Here is a 26890-nt window from a genome sequence, read left to right on the forward strand (position 1 = left end):
ACACAGGCACTCTTCTGGCTTCTTGCACATGGCCGCCTTCTCATGGCATCCTCACGTGGCAGAGAGAGGGAGATAGTGACAGCATCAACCTCATCATGAAGACCCCCACAACCTCGTCTACATCTAATACCCCTCACCCCGCAAGGTCTCATTTCCAAATATCACATTGGCCACTAGAACCTCAAAGTGTGCATCTGGGGGCCGGGTTCAGTTGCTGTGTGTAGCACCAGCATCCCATATGGGTACCAGTTCAAGTCCCGGCTGCTCCACTTCTGATCCAGCTCCCTGCTGACATGCCTGGGAAAGCAGCAGAGGATGGCCCAAGTGCTTGGACCCCTGCACCCACATGGGAAACCTGGATGAAACTCCTGGTTCCTGGCTTTCACCTGGCTCAGCCCTGGCCATTTGGGGAGTGAAACAGTGTATAGAAGACCTCTCTCTCTCTCTCTCTCTCTGCCTCTCTCTCTCTCTAACTCTGACTTTCAAATAAACAAATATATCTTTAAAGAACAAAGATCAGGGCCGGTGCTGTGGCGCAGGAGTTTAAAGCCCTGGCCTGAAGCGCCAGCATCCCATATGGGCGCCAGTTCTAGTCCCAGCTGCTCCTCTTCTGATCCGGCTCTCTGGAATAGCAGTAGAAGATGGCCCAAGTCCTTGGGCCCCTGCACCCACGTGGGAGATCCGGAAGAAGCTCCTGGCTTCAGATCGGTGCAGCTCCGGCTGTTGCGGCCATCTGGGGAGTGAACCAGTGGATGGAAGACCTCTCTCTCTCTGTCTCTACCTCTCTCGTTAACTCTGTCTTTCAAATAAATAAAATAAATCTTAAAAAAAAATCAAGATGTGAATTTGGGGGACACCATTAAGTCCAAAACTAGTTGGGACTCAACATACAAGTTGCGAGAACAAGATTCAGCTCTCGCAGTCTCCAGCCTCACTTGGGCCTCCCCTACTGGCCTGACTCCTTCCCACATCTCCCCAGAAGGGTTCATTCTACTGTTTCTCACAGGGGACCTCCCAGATCTGCTGCATCCTACTCAAGGCTCCAGCCCTGCCACCTCTCCCCTCCCAGGCAACCAGTGACTCAGAGAGCTGCTCAGGAATGTTCTAGACAGTGTTAGTCACAGGGCAGTAAATTACAGTGGGTTCATACAATGGAATCCTACAAAGCAATATAAAGGAGGAACTGCTGATACACAAAACATGGGATAATTTCTCAGAAATCATGCTTAAGAAAAGAAGTCAGACACACGCAAATAGAATCTCAGATTCCATTTACACAACAGCGTAGAACAAAAGACAGTAGTCTAAGGGGAAAGAAATCAGAATAGTGATCGCCTGCTTGTGGGGGACAGGACGAATTAAGGCGGCACACAAGGGAACTCTGGCGGGTGTGGGTTACAAGAGGACATTCTCTTGTGAAAATCAGCTGAACTGCATGCTTGATTGGCTCAACAAATGCAAAATTTATTTCTCTCAAAGAAAAAGGACTTAAAGAAAATAAATATGAGCATACGAGTGTCGGGGTCTGAGGCTGACCCCTGACCCGCAAGGTCCAGTACAGACACTCCCCAACAAAGTGAACGGGAAGGGTAAGGTCGAGGGGTGATGAACACACCACAAGCACCCGTGAGTTCTGTCGAAGCAGGAACCCCTTTATTGAGGAAGCATACAGGCTTATAAAGCTTACGAAGGACGTGCGCAGTCGGGGAGCCAATCAGTGAAAAGGTCACGCAGGCAGGGGTGAACCACGCCCAGGGGCACCTTAAGCAAAGTATAGGGATCAAGCGGACCTATCCCTGCAGGTGGTCCGATCTCCCACAGTTTAACCACAGCGGCCGGCCACAGACACGCCTCCCCAGTCATCTGCCAGGCGCCATGTTGTTGGGGACTATTTTAGGCAATGCCCTCTTCATGGGCTTTGAAAGAAAGCATTCCAGGGAGGAGCCCCAGGCCACTCCCAGCCTCGCTAACTCAGGTGAATCTGCTTCATTGGCAGGCAGAGCCCATTCTGGGGCAGTGCACAAGCTGTTTATTTCCCCACTGTCCTGAAGGACGCGGCTCTAAACCAGGAATAATTATGGGGTCGATCTCGCTGGAGTGATAGCTAAGTCACACGAGATCATTTAGAACACTAACTGGTACACAGCGAGCTCTCAACAACGTGATCTGCTATTACTGTCTGCAGGTAACAGTTTTCAAGGGAAGATTGTTTCAGGAAGGTCTGCTCAGGGCCAGAAAGGGCCTAATGACGTTCCCTGGTCAGAGTTGTCTTTTAAAATTATCCCCGACGCAGGAGTGAGGAGGAGCAGGAGGGGGGCTGAGGAGGACTGGAGTCCCACAGGAATGTCCTCACGTGAAAATGGGTGAGACATCGTTGCTTTAAAGAGCTGAAAACAAAAATTAGATTCCAAGGATACAGAACTTGAGTGCCTTAACAAAAAGGAAATAAAAGTTAACACTGAAATGTGTTCACATCTAAAACTATTAAAACTTAAAATTTCTGGGGCCGGCTCTGTGGCATAGTGGGCTAAGCTTCTGCCTGTGGCGCTGGCATCCCATATGGGCACCAGTTTATATCCCTGCTGCTCCGCTTCCAATCCAGCTCTCTGATACGACCTAGGAAAGTAGTAGAAAACGGCCTAAGTAGCTCCTGGCTCCTGGCTTCGCTTTGGCCCAGCTCTGGCCATTGTGGCCATTTGGGGAGCGCACCAGCGGATGGAAGACCTTTCTCTCTGTCTGTAACTCTGCCCTTCAAATAATAAATTTAAAAAATCTTAAAAAAAAAAAAAAACACCACAGATGGGAATTGAAATTCCCCATAAATCGATAGCAGGCTGATTTGAAAAATTCAAAATTTCATAAAAATTATAACGAGTAAACACCAAACCTTGACATAAAAGGTTTACAAATGTGAATTGCTGAATATTGCAGAAGGTTCTATAGCCACCTGCCCTGCTTACGAAACATTAATTCCTTAGAGCCAATAATGAGGACAGGGAGGAAGCCACACACTTCCCCTGCACTGCCGGAGAGCGGTGTGTTGTCCACGGCAGACTGACCGCATGTGGATCACAGGGAGGCGCGCGTGGTCAGCTCCGGCAGATCCGCCCTGCAGCAGCCACTCCACACCCCCCGAGCAGCCTCGGGCTGTCCCGCAGATCACTTGGCATCTTCCCTCACCTTCACTGTGGCAGTGCTTGTGGTTGTGCGCCAGGCTGTCTTGATAACCAACACAGTATTTTCCTCTTCCCATTCTGTGTGTGTGTGTGTGTGTTGGGGGCGGGGGGGGGACCCCAGCTTTTGCAGCCAAACCGTTGTGGGGATATAGGGACCCCCGAATTACGCGGGGGTGGATCGGGAGCCCTGAGTGGACTCCCAGAGATGGTCCAGGGTCTTGTCTTCCCGCGTGTTACAAATCCACCGGGGGGACGCAGATCGAGGTGAGCAGAGAAGCAGGATTCACGGACAGGCACAGAGGCGGTGCACACTCCGACCCGGCTGGACTCAGGGCAGGGCCGGAGGGAAGATTCCGAGGAGGCAGGGCGTGGGTGGGGCTGCCGCGCACGTGCTGACAGCCTGGAAGGCGGCGTGGGGTCCGGCCGCTAGGATCCTGGGCACCCCGCAGGGGCGGAGCGCAACTCGCCTTCTCCCAGGCCTCCTTCGCTTTGCACAGCCTGGGTCCCGACAACGGCGGGCTCGGATGCGTGTCGCCCGGCAAATCACTAACCTCGGGGGCCCTTTCCCTCTTCCGAGCTTGAACACCACCGGGTCCCTACCTGCTGTGGAGGCTTACGACCCCTTTAAAGCGCAGGCGGCGAGGGAACAGGCACGAGTGCGCGTTCAGGCGGTCCAGGCAAGCGGACAGGCCCCCGCTGCCGGTGCCTGGGCACGGCGGGTGGAGCCGTGGCCCTCCAGAAGGTGCCCTGCTCACCCTCCAGAGCCGGCCTGACTTGCCTCTGCGCTAACCCCGCCGGCTCGCGGCCCTTCCCAGCACTCCGGCCCTTCCGGGACTTTGTGTCGAATCTGCCGGCGGCGAGCGGGCGCCGCGGCGCGCGGCGGGGACAGTGCGGCTGCGCGCGCCGCAGCGTTGACGCGGCGATTTCATCATGCTCCGGGCCGGGCAGCGCGCGCCGCTTCCGCCGCAGCCCCTTGCGTGCCGCCCAGCGCCGCCGGCTCATGCCCTCTCCGCGCCCGGCGCTTCTTAGAGCCGCCCGCTCCGTCCTGCTGCTGCTGCCGCCGCCGCTGCCGCCCCGGCTCCCGGCCCGGCTCTCGCGTCCGCCCCGCCGGCTGCTCAGCTCGCCCGTCCGCGCCCCGATCTCCGTCCCCGCCGCCGCCGCCGTTGCCTCCCGGAGCAGCATGGACGGCGCCGGGGCTGAAGAGGTGCTGGCGCCTCTCAGGCTAGCCGTGCGCCAGCAGGTACCGGCGTGCTGCGCCCTTTCCCAGCCCTGCCCGTCCTGCCCCCCCCTCCTCCCCGGGCGCCTGTCCACCTCGCCGGCTGCCCCTCTGCCTTCACCCTTCTTCCTCACCGACCCCGGTGGGACCTAAGTCCCCAGTTGCCGGCCGACCCTGGTCCTCCCCTCTCCGTGGGTGGTGACCTCCTCGGACGTCCGGCGAAGCTCCTTTCCCCTCCTGGCTCCGACGGGGCTGGGGTCGGAGCGTGGGTCCCCCTCCTGTCCTCGTTGAGGAATCCCAAGGTGGGCTTCCCCGGCTGCGCGCCCGGTGCAGCCCGGGTGGCGGATCGCTCGGCTGGGGCCAGGCGCTCGGTACTCTGCAGGATGCGCGCGTCTGCTCCCTGCCGGTTCCCCGCCTGCCTTCGGGGCCGGGTTGGAGTGCGGCGATCGGCTGTGGATGTGGGGAGGTGTCCAACTTTCTCTTCTGAGAAGGATGTGAGTTCCTCGTGCTTCGCCCCTGGCATCATCTCCGGCTGCGGTCGTAGCCCCGGGAGGCTGTGACTGGGGCTGAGACCCTCGTGGTGGGGAGCAGGCCTCCTCTCCCTGGGGCTCCGCGTACACTCGAGCATCGAGAGGGGGGCAAGGGGAAGATGATTTCAGATGGCTCGCACGTCCACTTGGGTAGAGCCAGAAGCTTGGAGTAGGACCCCAGGGATTGATGACCTGGTAGTAATCGCCAGACGGGTTTCTCCTGCGCGGGCGCCTGATGCAATAATTTTTCTTTGCTGCGGAGCGTGGAACTGGGATATAATCCGCTGGGGCATAGCTGCTGTAAATTCAGTGACTCCTGCCACTCTGCGGTCTCTTCTCTCTGCTCTGAGCCCGAATGACTTAGAGTTCTGATTTTGAAGTCTCGCCATGAGCTGAAGTTTTAAATTCATTGTTTCCAGCTTCACCGACCAAATAAAATTAGGTGTGGTTCCTTTGTCCTTTCTGTAACTGTCATTTTTTTTCCTTCCATTTAGAAGGGAGAAGACATCTGATTTGGAAAAAAAAAAAAAAAAAAAAAAAAACAGCCCAAACCCCTCCCTCTGCCACGTTAGCCTGGAAGTGCAGTGCAAATTATCCAACCTTAGGAAGACTGCATCTAGTTAACTGAGTAAACTTCGATTGTGGAACAGCTTTTGGTTGTTGCCACCTCCTTGTGTATCGGTTTTGTTGGCTTGATTGCTTTTTTTTTTTTTTTTTGGTACTTTAAAATATTTTCTTTTTCTAATGTCCCAAGACCACACATATGTCAGTTACGTGCCAGGAATTTTGAATCATACTGAGTCCAGGGGCAGTGGAAGGGAATTTGAATTTCATCTGGGGAAGCCTCCTGTTTGTGCATAAGGGAAATGAGACCTCCTGTCACCTCGACCTGTCTTACAGATTTCCCTCGTAAAACTCGTGCACTTGCAGCCGACCCTGGAGTGGGGTTTTAGGGTGCTTAATGACTCATTTAGAGAGTGGTGTGTGCTTCATGTATATGTGCTTATTTGGGAAATGAATGAGCGAGCCTGTGACTTCAAGAAAACAGCTGTGTTTGTGGCCAGTGGTAAAATTCAAGTGTTCAGGAAATTTTAGCATTGTGGGAAACTTGTGTCTGTTCTCTGCCCTTGGCGGCTGACTCCTTGGTACTGAAAGATTGTTGTGATGAGTGATGTTTTTAACAAATGTGGGCTTTGGGGGTGCAGTGTAATAAATGGGGGATATTTGGAAGACCTGCATTACTCAGTTAACCTGTATTTTCCAGATACTGTAAAATCAGGTATTGGTAAAAGATTAGCTCAAAGTCTTAAGATACATTAATGGATTTAATAGAATACAAAAAGTTCATTACTATAGCTTCTGAGTTAAAAGTAATCTTTAAAAAGCTACCGCCTGTGGGAGTTTTGATAGAGTGTTAGAAAGTCTGTAATACTCACTTCCCACATAAGGTGCCTGAGTTTGGTGCCTGGCTCCGCCCCCATCTCCAGCTTCCTGCTGCTGTGGACCCTTGGAGGCGTGATCATAGCTCAAGCAGTTGGGTCCTTGCCACCCACTTAGGTGGCCTGGATTCAGTTCCTGGCTCCTGGCTTTAGCCTGGCCCAGGCCTAGCATTTGGAAAGTGAGCCAGGGGCTGGGAGCAAACACTCTCACTCGCTGTCTGTCTCCCAAATAAATACATTTATAAAAAATATCCATTATTTTCTGAAAAGCTTTTAAAATTCTTTTTCTAACTATGTACGAATCTCTAAATGTGCTTTATCAAAACATGATATTGTAAAAGAAGCAAGTATGAAAGTCTAGCTGTCTTGTATTAAACTAGAAATTAAGAAATGCAACGTTATCACTGTTCTCACTATTTTAAATTTTATTTTGGAAAATACTTATTTTCACAAAAGTGTTATTTTATGCATGTTAGCATATATTAAGCGTTTTAAGAATGAATTAGTATTTTTAAACTTCCTGTTTTAAAATTTTTTTAAAGATTTATTTATTTATTTGAAAGAACACCAGAGCGAGTGAGATCTTCTATCTGCTGGTTTATTCTCCAAATGGCCACAACAGCTGAGGCTGAGCCAAGCTGACGCCAGGAGCCAGGAGCTCTGTCCTGGCCTCCCACGTGGGTGGCAGGGGCGCCCAAGCACCTGAGCTATTTTCTGTTGCTTTCCCTAGTGCATTAACAGGAAGCTGGATTGGATGCCACCGAGACTGGAACTGGCACTCGTATATGGGATGCTGGCATTGCAAGCAGTGGGTTAAGTTACTGTACCACAATGTTGACCCCTCTTTTAATTTCTAATAAAGATGCTCTTCAACTTATGTTGAGGATTATGTCCCAATAATCCCATTGTAAATTGAAAATATCCTAAGTCAAAAATGCCTTGGGTGCAGCCGACTGCTGATCACAGCTCAGCGCCACAGTGCAGGGTAGGGTGCTGGTTGTGTCCTTTGTGATCATGCGGCTGTTGCCCGCCCAGCAGCAGGAGAGAGTCATGCTGTATGGCTAACCTGGGAAAAGATGAGAGTTCCAAGTGCAGGCTCAACTGAGTGCATACCTTTTTTGCACCATCATAAAGTCACCCGATAGCCTACATAAACAGAAGCTTTTGGGGGTTTTCAGTGATTTTTGACAGTACAGAGAAGTCCAGAGACTCCAGGATTTGAATGACTGCTTCTAGGTGGGTGGAAGTGTCTGATTTTTATATGAAGAAACATTTCAAATGCTGTCTAGAACACAAGAGTTCCCCAGAAACTCCCCCTTCCCCCAGCTTGTGTGTGTGTGTGTGTTTACTTTACAGCCTTGGTTTTTATACTGTACCTTAATGTCTCTACTTTCTCCTGTTCCCACTCTGCCTTTGGTCCCCACCATGGCCCTTGCCTTGTTCCCCAAGAGGTACTTTTCTGTGATCAGCATATCATATTTGGCCTGTCTCCTGAATTTATCCGTGGACTACTCTGTGCTGTCGCGAGTTGCTCCCCCTACCGTGGGATTGTCTCAGTGTTAAGTGAGGTCTAGTGGCTGAAGGAATGTATGTCTCGAGGTCTCAGTGCAAAGCAGGACCTGTTGAAGTGACTTACGTCTGATCTGGGAGATTATGGGAGAACTGGTGTGGAGATGTGGTGAGCTGTTTTCAGTGTCATTGTCTAGATTTGAAAGGTCACTCTGAAATGATTGAAGTAGGTGTGACTTGATGCCCTAACAAAACACCTATGGAGAAAAATAGCCAGGAGGGATTTTAAAAAGCGTTTATTTTCATCAGCTTGAAAGGCAGAGAGAGAAAGACTGACTTTCCATTCACTGGTTCATTCCCCCAAATCCCCTCAACAGCCCAGGCTGGGCCGTGGTTAGGTCAGGAGCTTGGAGCTGTATCTGGGTCTCTTGTGTGAGTGGTGAGAGCCCAGGCACTTGGTCGTCATCTGCTGCCTCTCAGGATGCATCAGCAGGAAGTGGGATGGGAGGCAGAGCAGTGGGGACACCAGCCAGCGCTCTGACATGGGGTACACCAACCAGCGCTCTGACACGGGGTGCACCAACCAGCGCTCTGACACGGGGTACACCGACCTGCACTCTGACACGAGGTGCACCGACCAGCGCTCTGACACGGGGTGCACCAACCAGCGCTCTGACACGGGGTGCACCAACCAGCGCTCTGACACGGGTGCACCAACCAGCGCTCTGACACGGGTGCACCAATCAGCGCTCTGACACGGGTGCACCAATCAGCGCTCTGACACGGGTGCACCAATCAGCGCTCTGACACGGGTGCACCAACCAGCGCTCTGACACGGGGTGTGGGTGTTCCAGGCAGCAGCTGAACCTGTGGCACCATAGTGCCTGTCCTGGGAAGAATTCTTTTAATTTTTTTTTTTTTAAACTCGTAGTGGAACTTAATAATTGTCCAGATAGGAGAGGATCTGAAGAATTCCTAGGTGAGCTTTTTTGTATACCCTTGCCTTTTTTTCTGTGTTGAAGAGAATGAAATACCGAAATTCAGCCTGACAGTTCAGAGTGTAGGCTGTGAAGTGACCTTTGCAGAATCTGGATCCACTCTGTTGTCTGTAAGCTGGTGACTGGAGCTTTCTGTGCCAGGTCTCTTCATCTGTTACAGGGGCAGGGGCCTGTATGCGTTAGAGGGAGCATGTTCCTGTACAGTGCTAAGGAGGCTGCCCATGGTCTACAGTAAGCCTTATTCTGAAACGGCCCTTGCTTATTGCACTGGTGGTTTTAGCAAACCATCGCTGGCATGAAACATATTTTCTTGTGATTGTGAGCTTGGAAGCATTTTGAATCTTTGGAAGATAATTGATATGTTTTGAACTTAGATAAGATAGAAAATCCCTTTTTAATAATCTGTTGGGAGGTCTTTAAATGATGAGTTATTCTCTTAACTGTATGAGTAGATGTCTGGATAATACCATGTGTGTTTCAGCATTTCAGGTCTCCTTTTCCTGTCACAGGAGCGACAGTAAAACTCAGCAGAAGTAATGAGAATTGGCACCAGAGCCTTGTGTTCTTCTCTGCATTGCTTTTCTGCACTGAGAGAGCCTCTTGAAGTGCTTGCTTGGTCTACAAAGGGCAGAGGGAAAGTTTGTGACGCTTTTGTCAATAGTTACAAGATTGGGGAATCGGAGATGAGCTCCTTAGTTGTAAGAAGAACCTCATAGCTGGCTATATAAAGCCAAAGACCTTACAAAGGAGAGGGACTGAATGTTTTCTGGTTTTTCTTGGCCTGTGTGGTGATCACATTCTTAGTTTGATATACCCATGGCAAGAATTATCCCGGAGCTAAGCTTCTGGCTGGTGATTCCAGCAGAGTATTCTAGAGGTGTTGAGGACATTTCATGTCAGTTTCATTCAGTGTACACACTAGAAAGCACAAAGAGTAGTGGGGTGGTGGAGAGAGAACAAAAATAATTAGAAGTGGAAATCCTTAACCACTTAGATTCCACGTCTAGATCATCTCTGATTCTTTTGTTTTCAAGACAGGATCATTATAAATCATGATTTAAATGTTGTATTGTTCGGAATAAACCTATTTCCTTTGTTTCCTGGGACTTCAGAGATGTTGATAAGCTAGCCTCGGCTTGAACCTGTGTCCCTGATTCTGTGCCCGAAGCTTCAAAGACAAAAACGTGATTCAGGACAGTGAATTTTAAATTCATCCTGCCTGTTTACTTGTGACCTTGCTTGCGAGTTCCCTTTGAGAAGCTCAGGAGACAATGGGTGAAATAGCAGGGAGTACCAGTACTGGGACTCAGCACGGGGGAGGCCTTCAGGACAATGACTTGCCTGCTGCCTTCAGACTTCACAGGGGACTGGGGACTGCTGCTGCCTGTTCAGAGCACAGGCGCTCACGGGCTGCTTCTCCTCATCAAAGTGCAGGTGGTGAACGTGGGGGACAGGTGTTCTGACAGGCAGAGGAGGGACAGAGCCAGTGCGTGTTGATTTACTGAATACTAGGTGCTAGGCTCTGTGCTAAGTTTTGGTTTGATACCAGTCAGCAATTGTGAGGGTTCTTCAGGAAATGTATGGAAAAATGGAATTCAACATTATCTTGGTGCAGAAAATTTTTGAAACTCATGCAAAGTATTTTCATGATAAGCATTTCCCACAAATATTTCCAAGACCCTTTATGTTTGAGTGCCAGAGTTGACATGCCAGAATTCCTGTCCTAAGAGAGCGTATTTTATAATGGTAGGGATAGGTGAAATGCATGTAAATAAATAAACCAGGGTTCAGAGGGGGATTCCAGGTATTGTAGTGAAGGAGACAAGTGAATGAACTGATGTGCAGCATCCTCAGCCTCTCTGCAGTGCTCTTGAACAGCCAGGGGCTGCCGCTGCTGTGGTCTAGCTGTTGAAGCTGCTGCCTGCAGGGCTGGCATCCTATACGAGTGCTGGTTCTTGTCCCGTTGTTCCACTTCCGATCCGTCTTCCTGGTAATGTGCCTGGGAAAGCAGCGGAGGATGGTCCAAGGCCTTGGGCCCCTGCACTCATGTGGGAGACCCAGAAGAAGCTCCTGGCTGCTGGCTTCAGACGGCCCAGCTCCAGCCACTGTGGCCATTTGGGGAGTGAACTAGCAGATGAAGATCTCTCTATCTCTGTGTCTCTTCCTTTCTCTCTCTCTCTCTCTAACTCTGCCTTTCAAAATAAATAGAATCTTAATTTAAAAAAAAAAAAAAAAAAAGAAACATCAACCAGAACCTTAAGCTGCTGGATAAACTCTTGCCATAAGTATATTAGAACTAAGAGTCCAATTGCAAAGGGTGTAGCAGAATAAAAGCTGCTAGTGTAACAACAGACCACGTGCATTTGGACGTAAGAGAATAATCCATGGTTCTCAACTATGTCCGACCCGGTATCCCCTTTTTATAATTCCTTATTACTATCCTTAATGAAATTCATACAAAATATCTACCTAAATTTAACCAAAGGAAAAAAATTGGTGCACCTAATGCCCTATTTGCAACACAAAGAAATAAACTAATGTGTAACACATTTATAATAAAGCAATAATACAATGTATTTGAACATGTAAACTCTTAGGTGTGGCCCAGTGGGGGTTATGCGCAGTATGCACATGCTTACGCCTGTGTGTGGGTGTACTGTGAGTGCAGCTGCTATAAGTGTCATTTATGCTGTGTAGGCTGCATAGATGTCACAGCAGCATTGCTGTTGGCAATGTGTTTTCAAATAGTGAACAATGTTTCCTTGAGGAATGAACTAATCATTGTAAAGTTCTAAAGAAAACCAAGTGTGATCTTCCTTTATACTAATTTTCCTGTGTGCATTCCTGGAAAATCCAAGATATGTTAACACCATGGGAAAATATTTTTGATTATAGGAATATACAACAGAGTTAGTTTAAGTTTCAGATAATTAAAAAAAAAATCATTCACCTATTTACCTGATAGAGTGAGAGCGAGTATTAATCTATTGGTTCGTTCCCCAGATGTCCAAAACAGCCAGGACTGGGCTAGGTTGGAGCCAGGAACTCAGTCCAAGTCTCCTATGTGGGTAACCAATGACTTCAGCCATCACTGCTGCCTCCCAGGGTCTTTTTAGCCAGCAGGAAGCTAGAATTGAGCCAGTGCCAAATGTTGAACCTGGGTACAATGATGTGTGATGTGGGCATCTTAACCTGTATCTTAAGCACTAAACTAAATGCCTACTGCAGTTCAGATCTAAGAGCCACCTTTCACCTCCTGCCTGGAGCATTCTACAGTAGGGTGAGTCGTGGAAGAGGGAGACTGTCAGTGGATGAGGGGAGTAAATGGAGCTTAGAAAATGCCAGCAGCAAGAGGAAGGGGAGATGACAGGCTCATCAGGGAGCTGGGGTTTAGGAGGAGCAAAGAAGAATCATTTTGAAAGTATGGAGTAAGAACATTATCCCACCTCAGCCCCTGAGGAATATGGGAGAAACCCAGCCTGTATTTAAGACAGGTTCAAGGCGACAGTTGTCAGGTTGGAATATTTGAGGCATGCTTGTTGTAGGGTGTGGGATGTCATGTGGAAGGCAAGCGCTTCTGAGTAGGAGAGTAGAGTCATTGGGGGAGGAAGTCACCTCGTGAGAGGTGCTGTGTGTAGTGCAAAGGCCTGCAGAGTGCTGGTGAGGTGTTGTAGGCGAGGGTCATTTGGGGCCAGCTCTAACCTTAGTGTAGACACCTTGGAATGCGAGACCAGTGGTAATCTGCTTTAGCAATCTGGTCTATGAGGGCTGAAAGGGAGAGATTAGACTGGAGAGTTTGAAGTCAAGTTGACTAGACGATGAGGTAGAGGGTAGCTTGATGTTTCTGGCTTGGGAAATGGTAGATTTTGTGGCTGTTAACATATGGGGACCATATACAAGGGAAGGAGTTTGGGATAGAACAGGTCATTCTGTTGTGGACAAGTTGAGTGCTTTTTGTCCACTGTGTGTTATGTGCTGTTGAAATTACTTTATTTAAAGTGTTTGACAATTCAGTGATTTGTTATTAGCTTGATTTTATAGTTGAGGAAATTCAGAGAGGTATAGAACTTGTCCAGGGTTTCATAGTTAACTGATCAGAGATGGAAATCTAGGTCTTTAACCCTTCTTAAAGTCTTTTATTACAGCTTCTCGTGGTGTGATTTTTTTTTTTGTTTGGTGTAGCGTTTAGATTTTCTTATGCATCCTGAACTGAGAATTCATGTCTTTGAGCAGTTGTAGAAAAGTCACAACCATTATCTTCAAATATTGCCTCTTAAATTTTTCTTTATTCTTCTGCATTCTGGTTGGATGAGAGAGTTAGACTCAGTCTTCTATTTATCTGTGATTCTGGATGTTTTCTTTAGGTCTGTCTTCTAGGTTATTAATTCTTTCTTTAACTATGTCTGAACTGCTATTTATCCTATCTGGTGTGTTTTTAATTTCAGTGATTGTTTTCCATAGGATATATGTAGTTCTTTTTCAAACTGCCTCCTTCTTCATCTCCTTCCCCCAGAGAAAGAAGTGGCATGTGAGTGTAGTTACTTGTGAACTTTCTGTATCTGTGGGACTGTAAAAGCTGAGGGCAGACACCTTCCATTGCTCACAGTGACCCTCATGTACCAAGCATTGGAATCGCATTGTTCTTACAGTTACCTCTTTTTTGAAAAGCATGCTTCAAAACACATTCGTGCATTCTTGATATATGAAACCAATCCTGAACATGACTTTCCTTTGTTGACCAGGGAGATCTTGTGCGAAAACTGAAAGAAGATAAAGCACCCCAAGCAGATGTAGACAAAGCAGTATCTGAACTCAAAGCCCGGAAACGGGTTCTGGAAGCAAAGGTGAGTCTTGGGTGCCAAAATAGGAACATAACTAAGTGTGGGATTGTTCATCTTCGTTTAACATCTGATCTTAGGAGAGACCTGGGCAGCCTCCTGAACAGTGTCATTGGGTTTATCTGTTTACCCAGAATGCCTTCTTCTCCTCATCCACCTGGCAGACTCCAGTTTTCCTGGAGCCTCTCTGACTCCTGCCCCCAGCCCCACTCTGAGACTTAGTGCACGATGTGAATTCCTCTGGGCCACGCTGCACACTTTCTGTGAAGTCTTACACACTTAGGAATAATTGTCTTGCTAATTTTTTTTATTTTATTTTTTTAAAATTTATTTTATTTATTTATTTATTTTTTGACAGGCAGAGTGGACAGTGAGAGAGAGAAAGGTCTTCCTTTTGCCGTTGGTTCACCCTCCAATGGCCGCCTTGGTTGGTGCGCTGCAGCCAGTGCATCACGCTGATCCTAAGGCAGGAGCCAGGCCCTTCTCCTGGTCTCCCATGCGGGTGCAGGGCCCAAGGACTTGGACCATCCTCCACTGCACTCCCGGGCCACAGCAGAGAGCTGGCCTGGAAGAGGGGCAACCAGGACAGAATCTGGCGCCCCGACTGGGACTAGAACCTGGTGTGCCGGTGCCGCTAGGTGAAGGATTAGCCTATTGAGCTGTGGCGCCAGCCGCTAATTTTTTTTAAAGGAAGTCTATTCACCTGATACTGCTCCCCAACTTTTAAAACAATTAACCTCCCATTAACAGACTCAAATAGTTTGGAGTTTTAAAGTCATCACTTTACTGTAGTGAGTCACTAAGAATTCAGGTTTTATTTATGTTGCATATCAGTCTCTGCAACCAAGTAAGCTTGGAAATGGCTATGGACTTTCCTAAGTGATTAAGTAAAGGGGTGGCGGAACTGAGGCTTCTATATTTTTAAATTTTATGTTGAATGTGAACTAAATTCATATTGCATTGATCCCTCTAATCACACATTTTTATTAATCTCTTATAGGAGTTGGCATTACAGCCCAAAGATGACATTGTAGACAGAGCAAAAATGGAAGATACTCTGAAGAGGAGGTTTTTCTACGATCAGGCTTTTGCTATTTATGGAGGTAGGGGATTAATGGTAAAAAGAACAATTGTGTTGTTAGTAGTTTGAATATTCTTAAGTCAGGAAAATGGCTTGCCAGTTGGTATCTAATTCTAACAGGTCACATAAAACAGGATACATCCTTGTTTGTTTGTTTGTTTGTTTAAAGTTGTCATTTGTTGTTACTTGTCTCTACCCTACTTGTGATTGAAGTCTGCTTTTTTTTTCCTTCATTAGAACGTAGGTAATAGCAGGGGGCAGTTGCATATTGTGTATTAAGCATGTGGCATGTGTGTGTCCTTCTGTATAGTTTTCTTTTTAAAGATTCCTTTATTTATTTGAAAAGCAAAGTTACAGAGAGGGAAGGCATGAGGGAGAGGGTGGAGGGAGAGAGAGAAATTTCCATCCTCTGTTTCACTTCCCAAATGACCATGACAACCAGGGCTGGGCCAGACTGAAGCCAGGAGTCAGGAGCTTCTTCTGGGTCTCTCACATGGGCTGCAGGAGCCCAAGCACTTGGGCCATCTGCTGCTGCTTTCTTAGGTGCGTTATCAGGGAGTTGGATTGGAGGTGGAGCAGCTGGGACTCAACCGGTCCTCATGGGAAGTGGACATTGCAGGCAGTGGCTTAACCTGCTGCACCACAACACTGGCCCCTGTGTGTTCATCCTAGAATCCAGTGGAGACCTAGGAGTAGTGGAGAACAGTGGTAGTCCCGACTGACTGTGTGTGCCCCTCCCTACAAGGGCAGTGGTGAAACAGAGGCCTTAGGTTACTGTCCATGGGCCTCTGTCAAGAAAAATCATTCTTCTGAGGTATGTGGTTCAGTCACATCTTTCTCCCTGCTTTGTGAAGGCATATAGGTGAATATCATTCATTGATTAAATGTGGAATTATGTTTTTCGTAGTCAACAGAGATCATTATAGCAATGTTTGACTTAGTAATTTGCCCACCAAAACTTGATTTGAGTCTGGCTAAGTGATCTCTAAATGCTTAACTTCTTGAAATTTAAATAGTGGCATATTGGCCGGCGCCGTGGCTCACTAGCCTAATCTTCTGCCTGTGGTATCGGCACCCCAGGTTCTAGTCCTGGTTGGGGCGCTGGATTCTGTCCCGGTTGCTCCTCTTCTAGTCCAGCTCTCTGCTGTGGCCCTGGAAGGCAGTGGAGGATGGCCCAAGTGCTTGGGCCCTGCACCTGCATGGGAGACCAGGAGGAAGCACCTGGCTCCTGGCTTCGAATCAGCATGGTGCACCAGCTGTGGTGGCCATTTGGGGGGTGAACCAACGGAAAAGGAAGACCTTTCTCTCTCTCTCTCTCTCTCTCTCTCTCTCTCTCTGCCTCTCCTGCTCTCTCTGTGTAACTCTTTCAGATTAATAAATAAGTCTTTAAAAAATAAAACAGTGGCACAAATACCCAAGAATAAGGCAACTTGATGTTAAATTTTATATCATTGTTAACAGCTGCTGTGACATTATTTTCTTATTTCTGTGGCAGAAAACTATAACTTTTCTGTTTCTTTTATACAGAGGAACTTTTTTTATTTTCAATTTTGGGCTAATCCTACTTGAAAGTACAAACGTGGAGCCAGTAGAGGGAGTATGAGCTTTTTGGTTTCACTGCTGTTGGCTACCTGGAAGTAGAGCGCTTCTGTACTGAGGGAGCTGTTGACTCTAACATGCTCTTAGGGAGGACGTCACGTCCTGTAGGTTTCTCGTGTCTCTTTGCCTTCATTGTTGTTCAGAATGGCAAGATAAGATGTGTGTTCTCTGCTCATGTTTAACAGGTGTGAGTGGTCTGTATGACTTCGGGCCCGTTGGTTGTGCTTTGAAGAACAACATTATTCAGACCTGGAGGCAGCATTTTATCCAAGAGGAGCAAATTCTGGAAATCGATTGCACCATGCTCACCCCAGAGCCAGTGTTAAAGTAAGATCCTGCTTGGAGGGAAACTCCTTAATGCACATATTTAAGTAGTTTTCCAGTTACAAATGACTACCTTTTGTCATGTAGAACATTTGAAAAACACAAGAAATAAAAGAAAGTGCATCTCTGCTGTCCACAGATAGCCATGTAGAAATTGCTGCGTTTGTCTTTCTGATCTTTGTCTTTCTGGTCTTTGTTCTGTGCATCCATATATATACCAGTATTGGCAGCACGCTGCTGTTTCTCCATGTAACGTAGACTAACATTTACTCGTGTCGTTAGATGTGTCTGAGGCATTTTCAGTGGTAGCAGTATTTTGTGGGTTTGTCATAAATTATGAAATAACTTAAGTTTACTTAAGTATTCAAAGTGTTTTTGACTTCTGACTGCATCGAACATCCCAGTGGATGGACTTCGGTGCATATCCCTGATTATTTCCTTACTATCCGTTCTTAGAAGTTCTGAGAGCATGACTGTATGCATTTTCAATCTAATATTTAGGTGTTTACGTTGAAGTTGAGATTATTACTTCCTGTATTGTTGAAAGTAGGGCAAGATTTCTTGAACATAAAACTGTGAAAGAGGAATTTTATTAATTAATTCACCTAATGTTGCCAGGTAAAGAGCTGATTATTAGTGATTGTATCCTTCAGACTGTCTCAGCCAGTATAGACAGAATGAATTCCTTATGATGGCTCTGAAAGATCTGGGCTACCTGTTCTTCAGCCACTTGTTCTGCTGAGAGGAGCTGTGTGGAGATACTCGCCGTGTCCATCCAGGCTCCGTGACAGAAAAGTCTCCTTAAGATTCAGTGTCCACCCTGAGCCATCATAAATCCTGAGCTAGTCAAATTTCTAGTGGTTTTGGCCTTTGTTTAGGTCACTAATGATAACAACATAGGCATGGAAGTTGATCCTGAAAAGTAGTGGGACTTTGTGATACCTTGTGAACAAGTATAACCTAGCTAATGTCTTTTTTTCCGATGGGAAGGAAGAACTTGGGAAAGGGTGGGAATAGATTTGAGGAAGAATGTCCTGTGACATACATAGCTGTCTGGCAATGGTATGTCGTTACTGCAAATACGGATGCTTCTGTGTTTGAGCTACTCAGACATGGACCATAGATAAAGGTATTGAAGGGGGATTGTCTTAAAGGGTGATATCTATCTATGTAATAACTGTTATGAGCGTGCCAGAGTGACTTGCATTTGTTAACTTAGGACTTCTGGCCATGTAGACAAGTTCGCTGACTTCATGGTAAAAGACGTGCAAAATGGAGAGTGCTTTCGTGCTGACCATCTATTAAAAGGTATGGTTCTTCATCTCCTTTAAGTAGAGTTAATCAAAACAAAGGGTTTTAACTTGTTTCTATCCATATTTTTCCATTCTTTTTTTATTGAGGCATATACAGTACAATTTTTTTAAAGGATTTATTTTATTTATTTGAAAGGCAGAGTTAGAGAAGGAGAGACAGAGAGAATGAGAGATCTCCCATCCTCTGGTTCACTTTCCAGATGACCACAATGATCTGGGCTGGGCCAGGCCAAAGCTAGGAACCAGGAACCAGGAGCTGCTTCTGAATTTCCAAAGTTATGCACAGTTAATTCACTATAAACAGAAAATAATTTTTCTAATTAGCAAATGAATCGACACTATCATGACTGTTCTATAAAATCAGTCATGGGGACTAGACATTGGTGCAGTGGTTAAGATGCCACTTGGGACAGCTACGTCCCATATCAGAGTGCCTGGGTTCAGCCTTAATTTCACTCTCAATGACAGAGTCTTGCTGATGTAACCCTGGGAGGAAGCAGGTGATGACTCAAGTAGTTGAGTCCCTGCCACCAATGTGGGAGACCCGAATTGGGGTCCTGGCTCCTGGCTTCAGCCTAGATCAACCCCAGCCATCATGGGCATTTAGGGAATGAACCAGCACATAGGAGAGTTCTCTCAGTCTCTCTGTCTTTCAGGTAAATAAATTAAATGAAAGCTGTTAAAATTAAATAACCATAGGATTCATGTAAATTAAGAATATTATCTTTAATTTTTTAGTTGTCCAACATTGAAATTCAAAATGCATTGTCCTTTTTCTCATTGATTAAAACTGATGCTTACCAACACTGTCCTTACAGCTCATTTGCAGAAACTGATGTCTGATAAGAAGTGTTCTGCTGAGAAGAAATCAGAGATGGAAAGTGTCTTGGCCCAGGTGAGTAACCTAGGTAGGTGTCGCCTTTTAGTGTGTGGGAGCTGTTGAAGTCCACGTTGTGCTGAACCTTGCCACCCTTGTAAAGAAGCGGAGTTTCCCTATTGTCCTCATTGCATGTCTTTTTGCATTTCTGTTTTCTTCTGTATCTTATTTCCTTCTGTACTTTTTGTAGCTAAACCTTCATTTTAACCAAAGTGAGGAAGTCAGTGTAAATAGGCATTAAATTTGCTGTCTCTTTTTTTTTTTTTGACAGGCAGAGTGGACAGTGAGAGAGACAGAGAGAAAGGTCTTCCTTTGCCGTTGGTTCACCCTCCAATGGCTGCTGCAGCCGGCGTGCTGCGCCGGCGCACCACGCTGATCCGATGGCAGGAGCCAGGAGCCAGGTGCTTTTCCTGGTCTCCCATGGGGTGCAGGGCCCAAGCACTTGGGCCATCCTCCACTGCACTCCCGGGCCACAGCAGAGAGCTGGCCTGGAAGAGGGGCAACCGGGACAGAATCCAGCACCCCGACCGGGACTAGAACCCGGTGTGCCGGCGCCGCAAGGTGGAGGATTAGCCTAATGAGCCGCGGCGCCGGCCCTTGCTGTCTCTTCTTAAAAACTGGTTTTCTGGATGTTGCAGCTAAACCCAGGGAAGTATTCAGTGCAGGTGAGGAGGTTTGGGGGCAGATGACGTTATGGGCCTTGCCTCGCTTTGGTCTGGGTCTGGTTACGCTGACCCTGACTGCACACTCTTGTTTGTAGAAGCTGATGAGAAGGCCCTGCTCTTCCGCCTTTGCTTGTCCCAGTTTGCCTACAGACTTGCAGTTTTTTAATTTGTATTTAAATTGACAAATTTCCAAGGAAACCAAAAGAGACCATGGAAATAATTAATTCATACCTTTAGCAAAGGATAGGAATATTTTGTATATTAGAAATGGTTTTTACCCTTTTTGAGTCACAGACTACTTACTATAAGAATATGAAGGGGGCTGGCATTGTGGCGTAGTGGATAAAGCTGCCGCCTACAACACTGGCATCCATATGGACATTGGTTCAAATCCCAGCTGTTCCACTTCTGATCCAGCTCCCTGCTAGGGTGCCTGAGCAAACAGCAGAAAATGACCCAAGTCCTTGGGCTCCTGTACCCACGTGGGAGACCTGGATGAGGCTCCTGGCTCCTGGTTCAGGCCTGGCCCAGCTCGGCTGCTGTGGCCATCTGAGGAGTGAACCAGCAGGTGGAAGATCTCCCTCCCTCCCTCTCTGTAACTCTGCCTTTCAGATAAATAAAAAGAATATGATGAACTTCTCCAGGAAGATGCACCTGTCCAGGTATATACTGCTGGACTCTGACCTTTTCTTCAGCTGTTCCATTTAAGCAAAGTACATTTCAGTAATTCCATGTTTAGTCAAGAGGTCCACTAAGGCTCATCTCTTAAATGTTTGCTTTTTTCTTGGGAAATTACTAGATACTTTCCACTATTGCCCTGTTTGGTTTTTCTTACTAAAAATTTATTTATTTGAAAGACAGCTAGAGAGAGAGAGAGAGAGAGAGAGAGATTGATTGATTGATTGATTTTCTATCTACTGCTTTACTCCGCAAATGACCACCACAGCCAGGCTGAAGCTAGAAGCCAGAAACTCCATTGGGGCTCCTATGTATGTGGCAGGGGCCCAAGCACTTTGGCCGTTTTCTGCTCTCTTCTCAGTCACGTTAGAAGAAAGCTAGATTAGATTATTGGTGCTCCAATATGGGGTGCCAGCGTCTCGGGTGGCAGCGTAACTTGCTATGCTCTAATAGCACCCTCCCCCCCAATTAAAAAAAAAATGATCCATTTGTGAGGCAGAGAGAGAAAGCAAGCACAGTTGGGTGAGCTTCTGTCTGTTGGTTCGCTCCCCAGATGCCTGCAATGGCCAGGGCTAGGCTAGAAGCTAGGAGCTGGGAACTCAGGCCAGGTCTGCCATGTGGGTAGCAAGAACCCAATTGTTGAGACACCACCACTGCCTCCCAGGGTCTGTATTAGTAGGAAGCTGATTTTTCTCTGTGGTGTCTAGCTTTCCAGAATTAGCTTAGAAATTTTCTCCTTCATTTAAATTGGAAGCTTTCTTAATTTGGATGTTGAATCATCTGCCAATTTATTTTGGTCTTTTGTGAAATATGTTTTATCCCCTGCTTGAAAAGCTCATTGCTTTTAGTATTGTTTCTCATGGTTTAGAAAATAATTTCTTGTATTTTGATGCTGTTTCAGCCATCCATTCATCTCACTTCTTTCCATTTCCAAATACATGACCTTTATTAGAAAGAAGAAATGAAAATGACTAATTACCACTAAACCCTCTGTTTTGCTTGCAGACTTTCAGACTTACTAAGGTTTTGTGTATCTCTGTCCTTGATCTTAACAGTGTCATTCATTTCCTAGTAAACTGTCAGAATTGGAAAGTAACATGTTGATTTGATAAGTTATAATTTCTAATTGGAGCACTGGCTTTCTGTTCCATGTTTTAAAAGAGCAATCAGTTTTTTGATTTGCCATATTAGATATTTATGTTCTCTCTCTCTCTCTCTCTCTCTCTCTCTCTCACACACACACACACACACACACACATAAGCATACCTACAACAGCTGTCAGTATGATCCTCAATAAAAACCAAGAGACCCATAGGAAATGCTATAATACTTAGAGCCCTGATGGATTCAGTGACCCAACACCCATGCATTGTTTCTGCACATAATAACATTTTCTGCACCTGCTGGTGCCTATGGTGCCTTTTTAGCTTTAGGAAGCATGATAGCTTCATTAAAGGGCACTGATTCACCTTCTGAGGTAGAAAGAACATTGTTCCTGTTACATGGATTTAATAGCTCAGAATTAATTCTCTTGTTTCTCTTCTCTGTTTTTGCTGATCCATCTCTAGATGTGCTAGTTTTTAAAATGATTTTTAAACTTCTTAAATCTTAAACATCTAAAATCTTTTAAACTTAAAAACAAATATATTTATTTATATATTATATGAGATTCTTCTACCTTGCTGGTTCATTCTCCAAATGCCTGCAGTGCCAGGGACTGGGCCAGACTTGGAACCAGGCAGCCCTCCCAGGAGCTCTGATCCTTAGTAGATGGGGCAGGGGGTTAATTGGTCATTGGCTTTAGGTCTTTTCAGTAGACTGAGTTAGGAACTTGGTGTTTTTTAAAAGATAAAATCATCATGATTTAATAGTGATACTTCTAGTTAAAGTTGGGTTTATTTGTTACTTCATTCATCTTAAATCTGTTTCACTTATACCAAAAATCTTAGTTCTCAGCAGCACCAGCATAATTACTGATAAATCTTATCCCCACTGAATGCATTAATGGTCTCAGAATAGCAATACCTACTCCATCAATAATGTGAATTTTTTTGTTTGGGTACACTGGTGTTGTGCAGTCACAGTGACATAATTGTTGAAGCTACTTGTAGTCACCCCCTCTGAATAGTTAGTGCACCAATTCAGTACAGAGTTCCTGTATTTTGTTTTAGTTTAATTTTTAAAGTTTCATGTTTTTAAGTATTATATCAGATTTTCTTTCTTTCTTTCTCTCTCTCTGCCTATTTGGGAGGCAGAGAGACAGACCGAGAGGGAGAGAAAACTTCCATCTACTGATTCACTTCCCAAATACTCAGGATGGCCAGGGCTAAGCTGAGGGCAAACCAGGGGGAGCCAGGAATTCAGTACAGGTCTCCTGTATGGGTGGCAGGAATCCAATTGCTTGAACCCTCCCAGCTGCCTTCCAGGGTCTGCTTTAGCAAGAAGCTGGAGTCGGGAGCAGGAGGTGGTTATGAGTCCGGGCACTGTGATACGGGATGAAAACATCTTAACATGTGTCTTAACTGCTTAACCAAATGGCTGCTGCAAGTTACATTTCATAGTTTCAAAGTCAAATCTAAAAAACAAGGCTATTTGAGCAGACCATGATGTGTCTTCCCTCCACCATATTCCTTCCTATCCCATGGGTAAGCAATTTTTAACTTGAAACAAAAGAACTTTCTCTTTGTTTATTGGAATACATAGACAAAGACATGGGTAACAAACACACGTTTGCGTGCCCACTTTCTAGGTACGTGGTAGCGTCCCCTAGCACTTTCCCGCACTGCGGAATTCTCACATAGCAGTGTCTCGGGGGTGCTCCGTGGTAGGATATGTCTCCAGGGTGCCCCGTGGTAGGATATGACGATGGACTTCCTTCCCTTTGACAGCTGCAGAGCTCTGCCTTCTGTGGATATCATTTCTATAACAAGTTCCCGTTGGTGGACATTTGGACTGAGTCCCGTCTTTACCATGACAGATAGTGCTGCACTGAGTAGCCTTGTGTTTGCATCTTGTCATATTTTTGTTACTGTAGCTTTAAAATAGATTTCTATAAATGAGATTGCTAGGTCAAGAGGTAAATGCAGCTGTGATTTTGTTAGCTATTGCTTAATTTGTGTGAGGGTTTTGATTCCTGTCTGTCCTCAGAATCACTTTCTGCCTGAATTCTTTGTTTGTTGTTCCCTCTACCGAAAAGCAGTACATATTCGTGACTTAATGTGGGAAAGAGTGATGCTCTCTGGCTGTGTAGCTTTGTCTTCTAAAAGGGAGCCCAGCTCATATTTGTGGTGTTTGTACCTTGGATGCCCCGGGGACACTTCCCCATAGATCCAGTCTCCTGAGTAATGGTACGAAGTACGGTATTTTAGGAATTCTCCCTAGGCATTTTTTAGAAATAGAACCACAAGCCTTAATTTTTAAAACTGTTCATTTAAATCTGTGGTTAATGTGAGCCGATTACTTTTTATTTATTTTTTGTTTTAAAAATTTATTTATTTGGTGGGGTTGGCATTGTGGTATAGTAGATAATGCCATCGCCTGTCACACCGGCATCCCATATGGGTGCCAGTTCATGTCCCAACTGCTCCACTTCTAATCCAGCTCCCTGCTGATGCACCTGAGAAAAGCAGTGGTAGATGGCCCAAATGCTGGGGCCCCTGTCACCCATGTTTGCGACTCTGATGGAGCTCCTGGCATTGGCCTGGCCTAGCCCTGTCCATTGTAGCCATCTGGGGAGTCAACCAGCTGATGGAAGATGCAGCTTTCTCTTTCTGTAATTCTGACTTTCAATTAAATACATAAATAAATAAATATTCAAAATAAAGTAAAATTTATTCATTTGAAAAGTAGATTTGTCATCAGCTTTTGAAATTCTTGAACTGGAGGGTATACATCATTTTACAGGGTTTCATACTGGTCGGTCATCAGTGTGTAGAAGCTGCAATGCCCTGGAAAACACAGAGATGAGTCAGACATGGCTTCTGCCTTCTGCCTTCCATTTGGTGGTACAGGAAAGTGGTGTGTTCATCTCACTACCTGACAAGAGACAGCACCTGGCTCTGAAATTTGTGCAGTGATAAAAGTCAGCTTTGAAAACTTAGATGATTTTAGATCATTGCCACCCAGTAGCTATCAGAATTGAACAAGAAGTGTGGGTTGTTTTATCTTTCATTCTGAGTTGGTGAATGTGAGTTTGAGGCTGGTTCCAAGCAGGTGTTCCGAACTCCAGGAGTAAATGGCAAGTGTGTCATGGTTTTAATGTGGACATCCTGAAGGTTAGGTTGACGCTGGTATTCTTAAATTTTGTGTGGGTTGTAAGGATGGGTGGGTGCCGTGCTCTATTTTAGGCCTTCTCTTCTCTTCTCTTCTCTTTAACACTATCTTCTTGACATACCCTCCAGCTTGACAACTACGGACAGCAAGAACTTGGGGATCTTTTTGTGAACTATAATGTGAAATCCCCCACAACTGGAAATGATCTGTCTGCTCCAGTACCTTTTAACTTAATGTTCAAGACCTTCATTGGACCTGGCGGAAACATGCCTGGGTACGTATCACTCAGTATTTATTTATGAAAGGAAGCTATTAAAATGGCTTGTATAAGAAGTATCAGTGCTATGAAGGAGGAATATTAAAAAGTGCTAACACAGACGGTGAAGATGGATGAAGAGAAATAATGAAATGTAAAATCCATGACCGTAATGTCTCCTAGTTATAGCATTATTTTAATAAGATACTAGATTGGTTTGATCTTACTGGCACTATGTAAGATACTGTGTTTTGACCATTGGAATAAATAAGAAAAATCCCTTTGCCAACAACAGTGTTGCCATACCAGTTACTTGATCCATTTTCTCCCTTCTCCCTCCCTCCCTCCCTTTCTTCCTTTCTAATTTATGTATTTAATTGAACTCAGTTAGAGAGGGAGAAAGAATGATCTTCCGTCCAGTGGTTCACTCCCCAAATGGCCACAATGGCTGAGATTGGGCCATGCTAAAACCAGGAGCCAGGAACTCTATCCAGGTCTCCCATGTGGATGGCAAGACTCCAAGTACTTTGCCAGGCTCATTAGCAGGGAACTAGATCAAAACTGGAGCAGCTGGGACTTGAACTGGCTCACATATGGGATGTTGGTATCATAGACAGCAGCTTAACCACGTGCCACAATGCCCACCCCACTTAATAAATTTTTTAATACTTGTTATGAGATTGTTTGCCACTGAGTAAAATATCTATTTCTAAAACTCTGTTTTAGAGCATGAAAAGCCTTGTTGGAAATTGGTATACTTCTAGAATTTGTATCTAGAATTTCAGGTTTGTTGGACGGTATAATCTTTCTTTGTAACAGACTTATTTACTTAAATTTATAGGTACTTGAGGCCAGAAACTGCACAAGGGATTTTCCTGAATTTCAAACGACTTTTGGAATTCAACCAAGGGAAGCTGCCTTTTGCTGCTGCCCAGATTGGAAATTCTTTTAGAAATGAGATCTCCCCTCGATCTGGGTTGATCCGAGTCAGGTACTGTGCATGTTACTTCTATAAAGTGGGCACCAAAGGGCAAATGAAAGCTTGTTATTTTAAAACATCTCTGGTTTGTAATCCGAATTATGGATTGGTTTTTGTCTTCTCTGTAAAGAATTTTTACAGTTGTTATCTGTACATGTAATCTCTCAGATGCAGGCAGTTTGGAATGACCAAAGTTAATTTTCGGGGCAAGGAAGGCTGCTAGAAAAGACCTTGGGTTTCTTACTCCTCCAGATTTATCTTTTTCCTTTCTCCTGTGTTTGAGGATGGTGAGATCCTGGTAGTCTGAACCGAGGAAGTTCTGGGAGTGGTGTTGTGTGTAAGTGCGGCTGGGCTGGGGTGATGGTGATGGGGGGAGGCTCATTCTGGGTGTCCAGCGAACACCGCATTGCTGGATTTGGGCCGAGGCTGTTTCAGTAAGTTGGTGTTCTGGACACAGCTTCCAGAATTTGGAGGTCCTAGAAGGCCAGCCAGCAAGCCTGTCCCCTGCTCGAGTACAGACACTCCCTGTCTCCTCTAATGCCCTATTTTGTCTGATGTGACCAAGAATGTGTGGGAAGGTGGTTTTAGTTTAGTTCCACTTTTCTTTAGAAACTTACCATGACTTGAGTTTATTACTTGAGCTTTTTGTGATTTTTGTACGTTTCTTTCTGCTCTCATCTCTTGGAGTAACATGTTCTGTATAAAAGTAGATTGTGTGGCCATACTGAGCTTCATTAGGCTGTAAACGTGTTCTCCCAGCCCCAGCATCCCACCTTGTCCTCTGTTCTTTCTCACTGTAGTCAGACTTGGGCCACAGCCTAAGCCAGACACTGACTCGACTTCAAAGCACCCACAGGACCTGCCTGGTCTTGTTGGTCCCCACGCTGCCTCTGCATCTTGAAGCTGCGGTTAGGAGGAAGGAGTCTGCACAGCCTGGAGGACCTGTGGGGCTTCTGCGTAGGATGATGAAGTAATCAACTTCCACCAGGTGTCCTAACAGGGAGACCCTCCCAGATTCCAGGCTGTTTCACTCCCCAGGGTCTGGGCTTGTCTGTCTTGGTTTCCCCTGTTACGGTTGTGTCCAGCGGGCAGGCATCCCAATCCCAGGGAGGTGTGTAAGACTGGCCTTGTCTACAGCC

General features: G+C 46.0%; 1 protein-coding gene across 2 annotated transcripts in view; it reads left to right on the top strand.

Moving 5' to 3' along the window:
- The first annotated feature begins 4085 nt into the window (after positions 1–4085).
- Positions 4086–26890, top strand: part of GARS1 (glycyl-tRNA synthetase 1) — a 39453-nt gene continuing 16648 nt past the window's right edge. Inside the window, exons 1-8 of one of the 2 annotated variants that reach the window (XM_051852876.2) lie at positions 4086–4416; positions 13611–13712; positions 14707–14809; positions 16572–16713; positions 17930–18018; positions 18842–18918; positions 24645–24790; positions 25614–25763. In XM_051852876.2, coding sequence (XP_051708836.2) covers positions 4177–4416; positions 13611–13712; positions 14707–14809; positions 16572–16713; positions 17930–18018; positions 18842–18918; positions 24645–24790; positions 25614–25763 — 1049 coding nt within the window. In that variant the 5' untranslated portion in view covers positions 4086–4176. The remainder of the gene's footprint in view (positions 4417–13610; positions 13713–14706; positions 14810–16571; positions 16714–17929; positions 18019–18841; positions 18919–24644; positions 24791–25613; positions 25764–26890) is intronic. The other variant, XM_070059401.1, reaches the window with a different exon arrangement.

This window comes from Oryctolagus cuniculus, chromosome 16, assembly GCF_964237555.1.
Source record: "Oryctolagus cuniculus chromosome 16, mOryCun1.1, whole genome shotgun sequence".
Lineage (NCBI taxonomy): Eukaryota > Metazoa > Chordata > Mammalia > Lagomorpha > Leporidae > Oryctolagus > Oryctolagus cuniculus.